Source organism: Cygnus olor, chromosome 21 (genome assembly GCF_009769625.2).
Source record: "Cygnus olor isolate bCygOlo1 chromosome 21, bCygOlo1.pri.v2, whole genome shotgun sequence".
Lineage (NCBI taxonomy): Eukaryota > Metazoa > Chordata > Aves > Anseriformes > Anatidae > Cygnus > Cygnus olor.
This window is the reverse complement of record NC_049189.1, coordinates 5,663,253-5,676,480: the sequence shown is the minus strand read 5'-3', so window position 1 is coordinate 5,676,480 and position 13,228 is coordinate 5,663,253. Positions and strand designations below refer to the sequence as shown.

Below are 13,228 nucleotides of genomic sequence, written 5' to 3'. Positions count from 1 at the left end.
ACAAGCTTTCTGTCAGCTCTTTCAGTACCATCGCTCTCCTTTCTAACTTCTCACAGTAAGAATACAGATAAAAGCCGCTATCAAACACACAATTTACTACAACACAGCACATCATCATCAGAACGTATCATACTTACACTTGAAGACTTTGCATCAAGTTATGCAGAACACAGCAGAAGAAATATTTTTCCAATTCATTTTTATTTTGGTTTCCATTGCTTACAGCATTGATACAGGAATAATTCATGCAAATTTATCACCTTAAATACAGCAAAGAGAAAACTCACTGGTAAGAGTATTTTCCAAGAGCTCCATCAACATAACACAATCAGAAGATAAGTAGCAGCAATAAGATAAAGTGCATTTAGCTGACATTCTTTAATAAGAGCTTGGGGGAAGAGTACTTTTGGAATTATTTCTTCTAAAGATTAGTTTATCATTCCTTATGACAAGCAGAAGATAATCTCCTTGCTAATAGTGTTCTTTCATCCACCAACCTGAATTAAAGAAGTACAGCTGTATTTTTTAAGAGGAAACTACTCATAGGTCTTTCTGTTAAAAGTTTGATTCTCGATCACTCAGCTTCTAGTGTCAAGGGTTATGCACATACTTAAAAAATACTTCCCTCCCCTGTTAGCAGTTTTGCTTCTTAAAAAATTCAAGTGGTTTTTTCCCCTGTTCTATAGGTTAGGTTTCACCCCTACAGTGAGAATGCCTACATCACCAAAATCCGAACAGTGTCAGAAACGCACACATGGGCAGCACACCAGATTCTAAGAACCCATCAATCTCTTTCCGTTTACAAATCTGACCCTGACTTTGAAGATCAGATCACTTATCAGATTTCCTCTAAAGGCCTGCTGTAGAGATACTAGCAGCATGTCCTCAAAGGCGAGATCAGCACTTCAGGTAGTCTAGAGCTGCTGAGTAGTACATCATCTCCCTCTACCTCGAATTGACAATTTCCTGTTGTATCAGAGATCTGCTTAATGTTTTAACTCGAAAGCATTGCACATTGCCTATTATAAATGCGTACATCATAGCTTGGGAGACTAAAGATCTGAATTTATTCACATAATACCTACAGCAGAATAACAGTGAATGATTCCACTTACCCTGGCATACGTCACCTCAAGCCTAGAGAACACATTTCCAAAGGCAAGGACTCAAATTTCTCTCTTCCCCATTCTCAGTTCTGATCCAAGCCATATTTGTGTACTGGCAGCTGCCCGAGGAAACTGAACAAGGCCAATAAGGAGCCCTCTGATGAAAACAGCTTTTCAGTTTGGGTTGCATTCAAAGCTGTCCCCAGGAAGTGAAAGGTTTGTTTGCCTCCTGCATTCCAGGGACCTAACAAGAGTCTCACTGCCAGCTCCTACATAACCAAGATACTTCGAGTCTTACTGCAAATCTTTAAACAGCCTGAAGTACTTACTGACACTCTGCTATTTTTTCTCCCTCAAGTATCAGGCAGCTTCTCCTCTGGAACATCACACGAAGTGGTGAACTTGTCACAGGCACATACATTCACACCTGAGCACAAATGAGAAGTCCTAAGGCTAGCTGATACCATTTTCAAGTGAGAAGTCTTACTCTCAATACAACAACAACACCTTAGTAGTTCTGAATTCAGCTGTGACCTGCTCACAGATGATCCATATTCTCTAATGATTGATACTGAACGGATTTTGGTTGACCCTAACCTCAGAATTAATTACAGGATCTGATTCTGGATTCCTGAGGGATGTTTTGTGGGGAACATACAGGTCATACCCAATACATGGTAAAATACAGATCCACCAAGTCGAAAAGAAGCTTTGCAACATAGGAGCCTGATCCTGGTACTAGTGAAATCAGTGGGAATGTCTCCTCTACCAATTTCAACACAAAGAGAATCAAGTCCTTACAATTCTCAAATCTTATACTCAAAATTAATTTGCTTCAGGGCAAAACTCAATAATCAATTTGATCCGTTTGCAAATAAAAAATGTCTTAAAAAACTTAACCCATTCTTACCCTGGCATTAAATAGGAAGGACAGGTCTCCCACCTTCAGACTTTTAACAGAAGAGAAACAACGAATCATATTACTGCATGGACTGTAACATCCTATGGGAACTCTACATGAAGCATAATCTCTTACAGCTTGTAATCCCCATGCTGTCCTCGTGGCCAAATAATGGTAATGGAATTCCAAAGGCCTGCTTCCAGAAACACAGCTGTGCAATGCCAGAAAACCCCCACATTCATCAACTTATCTCATAAAGCAGTTATTTACATTCTGTTAAGTGGCTCATTTTTTCATTCCTCATTTTCTTCCTCAACAAGATGCCAAATTATCAACACTAACTCCTTCCTAGGAGCTAGCTATGTCTTTGCAAACTATTTACCTATGATGTGAAATGGGTCAGACTGCATTATTAAATAGCTTTGAAGAGGAAGAAATTAACTCCAAAGACAATAAACGTACCAAAGCAAAATCTTGGTCTGTCTTGCTTTGGAAGAGAACTAGGTTTTGTTCACAGGTTTAAACATGCTGACAGCAATAAACCTTTCTATGAAGAGAAACAGTGCAGCAGTTCTTTGCCATGTTCTACAATAACAGAAGGTTTACCTAGGAGATAGGCTTCCACGGGCTATAAAAGTATTGTGAAATTGCTATTACTTGTGTGCATGAGATCACTGTTTAGAAAAACAGCTGCTTGTCACATACATAAACTTGGGGCTTTGAAGTCAAAAGCTCTGTCTTCGTGTAGTAAAACGAATGACTCCATAAAGAAAGATGTGTTAGAATAACATTTAACCTGATAAACATTTGCTTTTAAACTTGACTGTTACTGTACCTTATTTTGATTTTAAAAGCCCCCTGGAAATGTGTGAAGCACACATTGCTTCTGAAGTAGCCTGGTCTCCCAAGCAGGAAGAGAGAGTTATAAACAGCTAGTGTTTAGAGGTGGAACACAAAACAAGGATGCAGAATCCTACTGTTCACACAGCAACTGGAAACATAACGATAGGCTTCTGCTCACTCCCTTTAGGGATTCCATCACCCACCACGTTCTCTGCAGTAACTGAAAGAGCACTGAAGGGAAGAAAGGGTGTTGTTTTTCCTCTTCTTCCCACACTATCTGCTTTGCTGCAAGTACTGATGTGTGAACATGTTAAGTTCACTGTCAAGCCAACCCGCTTTATTCCTGTGAAGACAAAAAATCTCTATTAGGTAAGTAAAGTAGTTCTTCTCAAGCCAATCTGAAAAAAGCACGACTAAGATTAGTCAACAGCAAGGTGTGGAGAGGAGTGCCAAGGAGGTCCATTCCAAAATGCTGCTAGCATTGCTCGTCTCCTTCAGGTCAGGAACACTAGCCAGCGGTTTTGAGGTTCGTAGTGAGATCTTGGTCACAACTTCAAACTGATCTCATTATTTGTGTAGGTAAGGTATGTTTGAAAAATTCTTCCCAACAGCTTTTGCAGGGTGAAGACAAACATCAGACCCAATTGTGTACAAGGGTGAGGGAGAGACTTTTTACATGATTTTCATAACCTGGAAGAGTTTGTAGAAGTACAGGGCTGTATGGTTTGGTAAACAAAAAGGAATTTTAATTCCATACAAACCAAAAGAAAGAAGAAAAAGATGTTTTTATGAGATAGAAGATTTAAATGACTGTTGACAGTACCTGGGCTTAGCATCTTTCCTTCCTCTATCAGGCAAAAAAAAAAAAAAAAAGCACTGCTCACCAACACCTCAAGAATATCCTCTCTCACCAAAGAATCTAAGTAACTTTTCTTTCTATTTAGAGGCTGCAGAATATTGAAATGTCTGGCAGAGGTATCAAAACAATATATTGCAGCAATTTTTTTAAATATAATACTAAAAGGGAACCCAACTTGTTATGGAAAGATGTTGATGTCTGCACATCAAAAGCTATGACAGAAGAAGGACTGAGATCAGAGACACATCCTAATCCAAACATCTTGGGACAATCATGGGAAAATCAACTGTATGCAGATGTTTGTACACATGTAATAAGAAAATCTCACCTGAGCAGTTTTGCTTTGCTCTGCAGTGAATCCAAAACTTCAATTTTTTTATTCAGAGCAGAAATTTCCTGCTCAAGATTCTCCCGTGTGACATCCACTTGCTGACATAAATGAGCAAATGTTCCAGCAAGCTCCCTAAGAAACAGGAATAGTTGGACAGTGAGAATTAAGATCAAGCACTGAACTCAAGGAGTAAGTCCCTCTGATGGACAGTGATGACACTGACTCAGATGAAAACATCTTTCCACTTCTGCACAAGAATATGTTACAGCCATCAGATCTCTAACATTTGAGAGACTGAAGTACATTAAGACTAGGGGTTAATATAGCACCCACATAATATACCAGGTTATTCAAAAAAACCTCACCCTACCCCATGATATTCTTTTAAAACACGTCATACGTTTTTAAATTGAGTTAAATATGCAGACCCATCTTGCTTTAACAAGGAATATCACCCTACAAAAAAACAAACAAAACAACAAAAATGCAACAGAATTTAGTTAGGTGAATACGGGCAACTCACTGTTGGACTTGGTGGCTGCAATTAGATCCTGTATAGCTGACAATGAGCTGTAATTTCTCTCCAGCATACTCCACAAACTGCCGTTTGAAAGCTCTCTCCTTCGCTTTTGTAGTCCAGGTGAGACGCTCATATACATAAAGAAGCCCATAAAGGCCAAAAGAGAGAGCAATCAGTCTCCAACCCACAGCCTTCCAGACCTAAAATAAGCACAGGGAAAAGTAAATGACACAATCATCATCTAGGAATGACGCTGCCTCCTAACAATGGTGCGTGGAACACTGCACTTGTATTTTAGGGACACAAAAATAAGCCAGAAACCTCCAGAGACAACCCTGACTTGCAAGTAGTTTCATTGGTTAGATAGCTTACTACTGATGTCCTGTCTACAACATAATACCACCAATGGGTTAACTTTTCCAGGACATTTAAGTTACAATTACACGTGCAAACGATCTTTGCCCATTTCACAGAATCCTTGCTTCTGAAGAAAAAGGCAATTTTAGGAAACCATTTTCCCTTTGAGAAATTGTTCACCCCTAGACACTCTGAAACAGCATGTAGGCAAGGAATCAACATTGGAGAAACTCCAATTCTTTCTGCTACAGGAACTGGAGTTATCATGCAACTTGAGTTAGATCTCTTATTCCTCTGAAGTTTTGGGAGATTTGGGATTCAAAACATTCCCCCTCCACCCCCCCACCTTTAACCCCTGTTCCCCTGTCCCTCTGTCAATGGGACGAATACTAATTTTTCCTTTATTCTCACAGAAATATCAAAGACTATTTAATGTTTTTATAACATACTTGGAAAGCTTTTTATCTTCACAACAACTATGACTCTCAACATAACCAATATGCAAATAAGCACAATATTTGCACTCAAATGGAAGATAAAGTATTTCATTATCTGTGAATTGGAAATATCTACAAGACTCAGCAGTGCAAGTACTTTTCAAGTCAGTGCCAAGGTTATTTGTATAAATGCTTCTCAGACTGTCAACCCACCACGCCACCAACCACGATGATCCCCATGGAAGTTCGGGAAGTTAACGAGGCCAGTCCAGTGACCATTGACACCATGAGCTCTTCCTGGGTCATAGAACCCTGAGGCAAAGGAGGCAGGCTAGGATTCGCTGGTGTCAAAGGGCGCTGAACCTAATTTGAAAAGCAAGGACAAAAACAAAAACAAAAAAATAAAAACAAAGTACAGGAAAAAAGAATGCAAGACTGCCCTTCCCACCAAAAAGGCAGCAACAACCACTGGAGTTATGAATATCACACCTAGCTCTGACCACTCAACAAGATATCTCACCTGGTCATTATAGCCCATCAAGGCCCGACGACCATTCTTTGGTCCCAAAAACCTGTTCACCAGCATTGTCCATCCAAGAGAGAAATGGAATTCTATGTCTTCTTGGAAGTCAGCACAAAGTTTATCACAGTTCAGATCGTAGCTGAGCGTGAAGCACTGTCGAGGAATTAACATGTCTATCTGGCCTCGCAAAGAGACTGGGAGAAGAGGTTTTAAGCCATCTGCAACAACAGAATATAGACACATTCAATAAATGGGTGATAGAGTTCACACTAATTAAAAGGACTTGCATTCCATAATCAGAGTGCTTATTGGTTATTCAATTCTCTGCAGTTATTTTTGTTAGTATTTAAATTTCCTGAAGCCAAGCAAATTGTGAAGCAAGAGCCACATCACAAAATATTATGCAATTCTTAGTTCCTTAGATCATCTCAGAAGTCTTTCCATGGATGCTCCCAAATCCTTACAAGTAACTGTAGTTTACAGTTTAGCAATAGCTTGGAAAACAGAATCTGAAGGCCAGTTCCCAAAGTGTTGCTCTCTCAGTCACAATGGATTAAGCTGATTGATTATATTAATTACTAAAGCACAGAACAAGTTCAAGCACATGGTGGGAAAAGCAGGAATACCTAGTCCTCTAAATATAAGTGTTACTAATCACAATGGAAACTAAGACAATGCTGCTGCACATCAGCCATCAGAGTAAAAAGAAAACCAGAACATCTACCTAATTATTGTGTATAACAGTTAGAGGAAAAAGGGAAACATTTCCTGCAGAACTGACCTATCATTTCTTGCTGCATTGTCTGCAGAGAAGCTGTGATTGCATTGGAGCAACGATCTGACATGTTACGGCCCAGACCTTCCTCAATGTGTTTATGTAACTCCTGACAAAGAAAAAAGGGTTACAAAGGTTATTGAGATTAAATAAACATAGGTAAGATGCAAGTTAGAGGTGCTAGAGCTTCCCAGTTAAAAAAAAAAAACAAAACAAAACCCAACAAAACTCCCAAAAGAGGAGCATGCATTCTGTCTGCCCAGTCTTCTAGCATTAGTTTATTTTTCCCTTTCTTCAGTGAAGGAGAAGAAAAAACAATCCACAAAATCTCACATACTCTGCAAAGTAGGGAAGGTTCTGTTTGATGTATACAATGCAATACATCATACATGTGTCCAATTATCACTGAGGTTAGCTTAAGAAAAAAAACACACACTAAAAGATTTCCTTCTTTAAACTTTTTTTTTCTTTTTAAAAAAACAGAAGCTGTCCAAGTGCAAAAGAAATGTGAACAGAAATGTGAAAAAAATTTCATAATATGAAAAGCCCAGTTCGTCCCAGTTGGAAGAATGTTAAGCATCTCAAAGAGCTGGCGTAAGTACTGATTCAGAGCCTGATGAGTAAAAAAAAAGGCCTGCTTCTTACAGGTTGCTTAAGCCAACCACCACTTACATTCTTGTAAACTTTAAGAACTACTTGAGATGGATGGAAATCTGCTTGGTATTCATCTACCAACACGGAAAGCCGTCTGATTTCTTCTGCCATTGCATTTGATACCTGCAGAAACAGCCATATGGGATGGTTACTATACGTTGTGCCCCAAGGAGATTCTGAAAACCACCGCTGAAGCATGCATTTCCAAAAAAGCACTCTTAAACACTGGACACTATGATTTTGCAGCACCATGTTGCCATCGTTTGCCAACCGCCAAATGCAATACCAATGACTTGCAAACAAAGAAGATACTTAGAAATACATAACCTATGCTCTGTGTAACAATTCAGACAAAAAAAAGTCAAAATAGGATGTGGGAAAAATGGATAGGCTTTTTCTATATATTCATAATTGAGTTAAAATGGCATGTTATTATTGACGGTAAAAAAATTGACCTTGTTATTCAAGACTAAAATATGGAAACTTGTCTGAAACATTATATCATTTTATGAAGCATTCAATGGCAAAATGTAGTAGCAATAATAATTCAAACATTAATCTGTTTGTTTAAAGCATCTTATATGAGTCTGTTTGAAAGCTTTCCCCAAGTATTATAATTTTCCTTTTATTATCTCTAGGAAAAAAAAAGCAAAACAACAAACAAAAAAATCCCCTTCTTCTGAAAATATTCTTTCTCTTCCCACCTGTAACTCTCACATCCCTATTATTTCAAACCTTTGTCAGCACTGAGCATTTCCACCACCATGCTGGTGGCTGGTTCAGACGATCTTTTCTCTTCAGCAGTCACTCCTTACCTGCCTCTCCACTTCTTCTGTGATCTGTTTTATTTTCCGCTTGTAGTCTTGGGTAAGGAGCTCCAGCTGTTTGTCAATAAAACCTAAACGTTCCTGTCGTTCCTCTCGCATTTCCAGACAGTAAACTCTGATGGTAAGAAGAACACATCAAAAAGCCAGGTAAGTGCATTTCTTATCTGCATATACCTTTGGAATCCCAGAGACAAAAGACATTCTCCTGCCCAAGAACAAAGCATGCCAGTATCTATAATACATTAGATATACATGGCATACAGAACAAAAAAGATTTTCCTCTCCCAGTACTTTCACAATTCACTAGAAGCAAGACTACTAGTTCACATCCTTCCTGCTCCCAAAGCCTCCGTATCCTGCTTTGTATTTTAAATGCTCACATTCCCTTAAATTTCTCTCAGAATGCAAGCTCCAGTCATGTATCAAATATCAGCATCTCCTCACCGCTGTTCCTGGGCAGCGATATGCACAGAATCCATGATGAGACGAACATCTTCAGCGATCTGCTTTGCTCTCACTGTATGCTGCTCAAATTTTGTCTTTACTGCTGACTGGGAGATACATTCCTGCATGTAAAAGCCAAGATTAGCAGCCGGGCAGAAACAGACTAACACCCTTTCTCCTTCTTGTATAATCTAGTTCCAAAATGTGGTCACACATGTTTATAAACTCTAGTCCCCAGCCTTTCAGGAGAAAAGCCTAAAGAGAAGGTTAGTACACATAACGCTCACCTCAAATCTTCTCTCAAAGTTCTGAAACTCAAACATTCTCACTTGAAACCCATCTGCCAATGCTCCACCTGAGAGAAGGAAAGTACAAAACAACCACTTACATTTTGAGAAAGCAGTAAGATGTTTGACATCAGTAAATACTCCAGCTTCACCTTGGAGCCAATGCAGAAGAGTTACTAAGTTATCTCTTCACTTTTGGCAGCTCTCTTAATAATCTGACCCACCCCAGTTTTGTCTTGTTTTGGGACAAGGAATTCTATATTTCTTCTCTATAAGAAAATTGAAAGTCTCTGTTAGTTATCTTTACCTCCTTCCGGCATCCCTTGAGCCCTTTGAATCCTGGCATTCAGCACTTCTTTCGCAGACACAAAGAAAATTCGATCCCCTGCCTGTGCTCGATCCACCACACCCAGCTCATCTACCAGGAAACTGGTACACCGCTCCATGTGTTGTCGACGCACCTGAGGGATAAACAGGAAAAACTCTACATGCAGTTAAATCCACTTTATACTCCTTCTCAAAAGTTAGATCAGGTACACAGATGCCCTCTGCTGGTCTAAGCTACCAACGTAAAACAGTATTAATAATAACAACCCTTGCTGTTTAAAAATCCTCCAGAAGTTATCCAGGTCATCTAACTTCAAAATGCTCCAGTGAATGTTCTTTATTTCCTTCTTACAAATCTCAAGAGTCTTGCTCAGACTGCTGTGCTATACTCCCCCTAGTCTCCACACTACGGCAAAAAAAAAAACTGCGGATCCTATAATGTCCATGCAAATAGGAGGAGTTTAAATACACCACAAACCTCTTCCATGTATTCTGGTTCAGAGGCAGATGCATCCCAGCGGTTATTTAAAATAAATATATTGGGTCGAGACAGACGTTCATTCACCTTGTGAAAGAACTGTTTCTCCTATGCAGAAAGGAACAAAACCTCTTAAATTAATATGTCAAAGCGTTTAAACTTTTAGACAAATTCACTTAAAACTAGCAAGTGGACTTGAACATACGGTTTGCATCAACGTTGATTCTGAATTTGCCACCAGGACAAATACATCAGCATCTAGACAGAACTTGTCAATCCAGCTGTCCAGCTCTGTGGTTACATCAATGCCAGGGCTAGCAGTAAAAAGAGAAGAGACGTTACTATGCTGTAGAAACACTAAACATATAATTTAAACGTTAATAAGAAATGTGTTCCAGCTATTCAGGGCATTCATTTCCCATGTCTGAGCTACAGTGTCCAGAGGTGATGCAGACTAATCAAGAGAAATTGTGGCTGTTAATTACAGGAAAGGACTTTGGTCACTGTCACAGGGTAGAACAGGGTCACTTCCGTCGATGTTTGCTAAATTTATATTTGAATACATCTATGTAATAAATCTGTGATAAAGAGGAAAGAAAGACATTCTCACCTGTCCATGAGCACCAGGTCATCCTTTAAGAGAGGACATTTGGAATTGGGCCACATTACGCTGACTAGACTGCCAGCATTCAGAAGCTCATCTTGATGAAGAGCATGAGCCAGCTGATTCACTGTCTACTCAAAACAGAAAAAAAAAATCTGTATGCTAATACTTTTTAACACAATTATCTTCCCTCAAGGTTGTTCACAATTTAAGATAAAACAATAAAACCCACCTTTGTATCCTTTTTCTCCCTGGGATTTTTTCCCACATAAAACTTGTTTGAGTCTCCCCAGTCAAAAAAATAACCATCTAATAAGAGTTTATGAGAAAGTTTCCTGTCAAGAAAGGCTGAGGAACTATCAGGAAGGCTGTAACCTTAGTCTGTTATACAGAGCTCAGAACTTCGTGAATCATTTCAGCTCCCTGTTATCACTCACAATTACAGCATATCAACTTTCACATAAAATGTACAAGCCCTGTCTTACAGCTTCCTTCATTCCTCCCTTCCTACATCTATAAAAATCCTGCTCTTAATCTCTGCTCCTTTAATAATTAAAATCCTTAACTGTGAAAAATTATTCATAGTGCTTTAATTTTCTTGTTCTTTCCCTTTTCTGGCACTTTTTAAAATAGGGACAGCGCTCTTCTCCTTTATCTTATGCTTAAGGGAATTGTACCTTAACATTCTTCTTTTCCTCTGAGCCTTCAGTAAGCAGGAAAGCTTCATGTCCATCTGTCCCTTCTACACGCAGGAAACAATTAGTGGTGTGTCCAATTCCTGAAGGAAGGACTTTGTCCCACAGCATAGCATTTATCACTGTGCTTTTTCCATTGCTTGTCCTGAAGCGAGATTACAGGATGGTATAGCTGGGCTTCTAAGATTCAGGTATACTCATTTTGATGTAACAAAAAAACAAGCTTTCTAAACCAAAGCGGTTCCAGAAGTAACAATTTAGGTGCCACAGGCAACTTACAGAAAAACTTTTCTATTTTTTATTTTAAAAATTCTTCCAAATAGATTATGTTCCACAATATTGGTGTCCAATTCACAAAGTACTAGCACCAGGGACATCTGCTACACGTTGCATGCAGAAGCGCTAGTGCTTCTATAAATATTTTTTACTGGCTTCAATCCTAAAGATGCAAATTGCATTACCAAGTAGGGAGCATAGGCAACGTAAGCACGTGACTCACCTTCCAAAAAAAGCCACTTTCATGTGTCTCCTTGCCAGCACTTCACTAATGCCACTGACTTTTGACAGATAGCCTTTGACTTCCAGTACTTGCTCTTCTGTGGTGACAGGATCAAGCTCTACATTCTTGTGTGTTTCTAAAATCAAAATATATCACGCCTCTGAATTCCAGAAGTCATCTAAGTACAGGATGAAACATCTCCTCATAACGTAACACACACAACCAAATATTAATGTGTCCCAAAGACCACAGGGGTAATCTTAAAACATACAATTACACCCTGAGGCAATTTTGCATCGGCTGGTCTCTTTTACGTATCTAATAACCATTCCTATCCTTAGGACTGCCTTAAACAGAAGGCATCCAACACTTCAAACACTCCAGCACTCTTCAAAAATCTTCTGCATGTGAAGCTGGTAATGCCAGCTACTGGCGTAAGTTCCACATCACTAGCAATGACATGTCTAGGCTAGAACACTGTAAAGATTATAGGCAGAAAACCAAATGAGCCTTGCAAAGTTCATTAAAACAAAACAAAAAAAACAATCCTCCCAAACAACAACGACAAAAAAGTAGCTCCCTATCTAGCTCAGTTTCATAACAGGTATGAACTACTTATGTCAGATTTAAAATATGAACCCTGAATACTTCACCCACAGTCAGTAAAATATTTTTTTGTCCTTCATATGAATATTGACATATAAAGAGTTGGCCTTTATAAATAAAAACAGTAACAGGTCTAGTAGAACTATTTAACCAAATAAGGGTTTTTGGTCAGTGCTTGGGGAAATCAGGTGTGGGCAAAAGACCATTACAGGCTTGTATTTGAAGAGTTCAGCTTACCTTCCAGGAACGAGGAGCTCTCATTGATGTATGCAGCCAACTGTTCAAAAATACCATTGATTTTCTTCTTTGCAGTGACAAAATGTTTAAGCGGAGAAGCATTTACCTCAGCCATGTGTCTTTTATCCTTCTTCACTGCAACTATTGACTTGGAACGACTAAACAATAGGGACATTGCGCTATAGGGAAAAAAAATCCAGAAAATAAAGGTAACTCACCCACAACTGACAGCTATGCAAATGTCCAACATTCAAGGGGTAGACACCTGCCAAGAACTAGACATATACACATTTTAAGGACAACCATCTTCTTTTAACAAAGGATTTTTTCCATTTCCCACAATTAGAAATTATTCAAATATTGGAAACGAAGTCACCTTTCCTTCTCCCTTCCAGCAGAGAGGCCCCAGCCCACCCGGGACCGCTCCTCCCGTGGCCCCGCTTACTTTCAGGATGAGGGTCCCGTCTCACAAGCCAGGCATGGTCAGCTCCAGCCCTTGTGGAACACGAACGAGCGCAGCTCTCCCGCCTTCCCCTCGCCCTGGCCGGACTCGGTCCCGCAGCTCTTCCAGCGACGCGGAGCCCAGCCCGTCCCTGCGGCAGGGGGCGAGGAGCACAGCCCTGAGCGGCCCGGCTCCGCTCCCCAGGGCGGCCGCCACCGGCCCCTCCTCAGCGCTGCCGCGGCAGCGGGCGGGAATCGGCCCCTGACAGGAGGCGCCCCCCGGAGCCCCGCCCCGCCTCTCACCTTCACCGCAGCTCCGCCGGGGCCGCCATGTTACCCACGCACCGTCACCCGCCAGGCGCGGCCCCGCGCGTCACCGCCGCGACGGGCGGGCCCTGACCCGGGGCGTCACGGGAGGCGTAGTCCGTAGGCGCTGCCGCCTCGAGGCCTCGCCTGAGGTGCGGGCGGGAGGGCCCC

General features: G+C 40.4%; 1 protein-coding gene across 2 annotated transcripts; it reads right to left on the bottom strand.

Annotated features, from left to right (window-relative positions):
- Positions 1 to 203: 203 nt before the first annotated feature.
- Positions 204 to 13,183, bottom strand: MFN2 (mitofusin 2). 2 transcript variants are annotated; one of them, XM_040533896.1, is made up of 19 exons: positions 13,055 to 13,183; positions 12,756 to 12,903; positions 12,311 to 12,489; positions 11,468 to 11,603; positions 10,951 to 11,113; positions 10,280 to 10,404; positions 9,875 to 9,983; positions 9,670 to 9,777; positions 9,172 to 9,325; positions 8,865 to 8,932; positions 8,578 to 8,699; positions 8,122 to 8,248; positions 7,325 to 7,429; positions 6,659 to 6,761; positions 5,875 to 6,095; positions 5,568 to 5,717; positions 4,564 to 4,760; positions 4,038 to 4,172; positions 204 to 3,193 (listed from the first exon to the last, which is right to left on the bottom strand). In XM_040533896.1, exons 3-19 carry the CDS (start codon positions 12,483 to 12,485, stop codon positions 3,124 to 3,126), a joined length of 2,268 nt encoding a protein of 755 aa, XP_040389830.1. In that variant the 5' UTR covers positions 12,486 to 12,489; positions 12,756 to 12,903; positions 13,055 to 13,183; the 3' UTR covers positions 204 to 3,123. The 2 variants fall into 2 exon arrangements, with proteins under 2 accessions (XP_040389830.1, XP_040389831.1); XM_040533897.1 differs by having other exon boundaries at positions 12,311 to 12,903.
- Positions 13,184 to 13,228: the final 45 nt, after the last annotated feature.

Bases quoted from the DNA above. Each gene is read 5' to 3' on its own strand.
- MFN2 (XM_040533897.1), bottom strand. From the start codon at position 12,485: ATGTCCCTATTGTTTAGTCGTTCCAAGTCAATAGTTGCAGTGAAGAAG. The intron at 8,933-9,171 runs GTAAAGATAACT...TCCTTCTCTCAG, and splicing joins TCAAGGGATGCCGGAAGGAG to GTGGAGCATTGGCAGATGGG. The intron at 7,430-8,121 runs GTAAGGAGTGAC...CTGTTTCTGCAG, and splicing joins CAGAAGAAGTGGAGAGGCAG to GTATCAAATGCAATGGCAGA.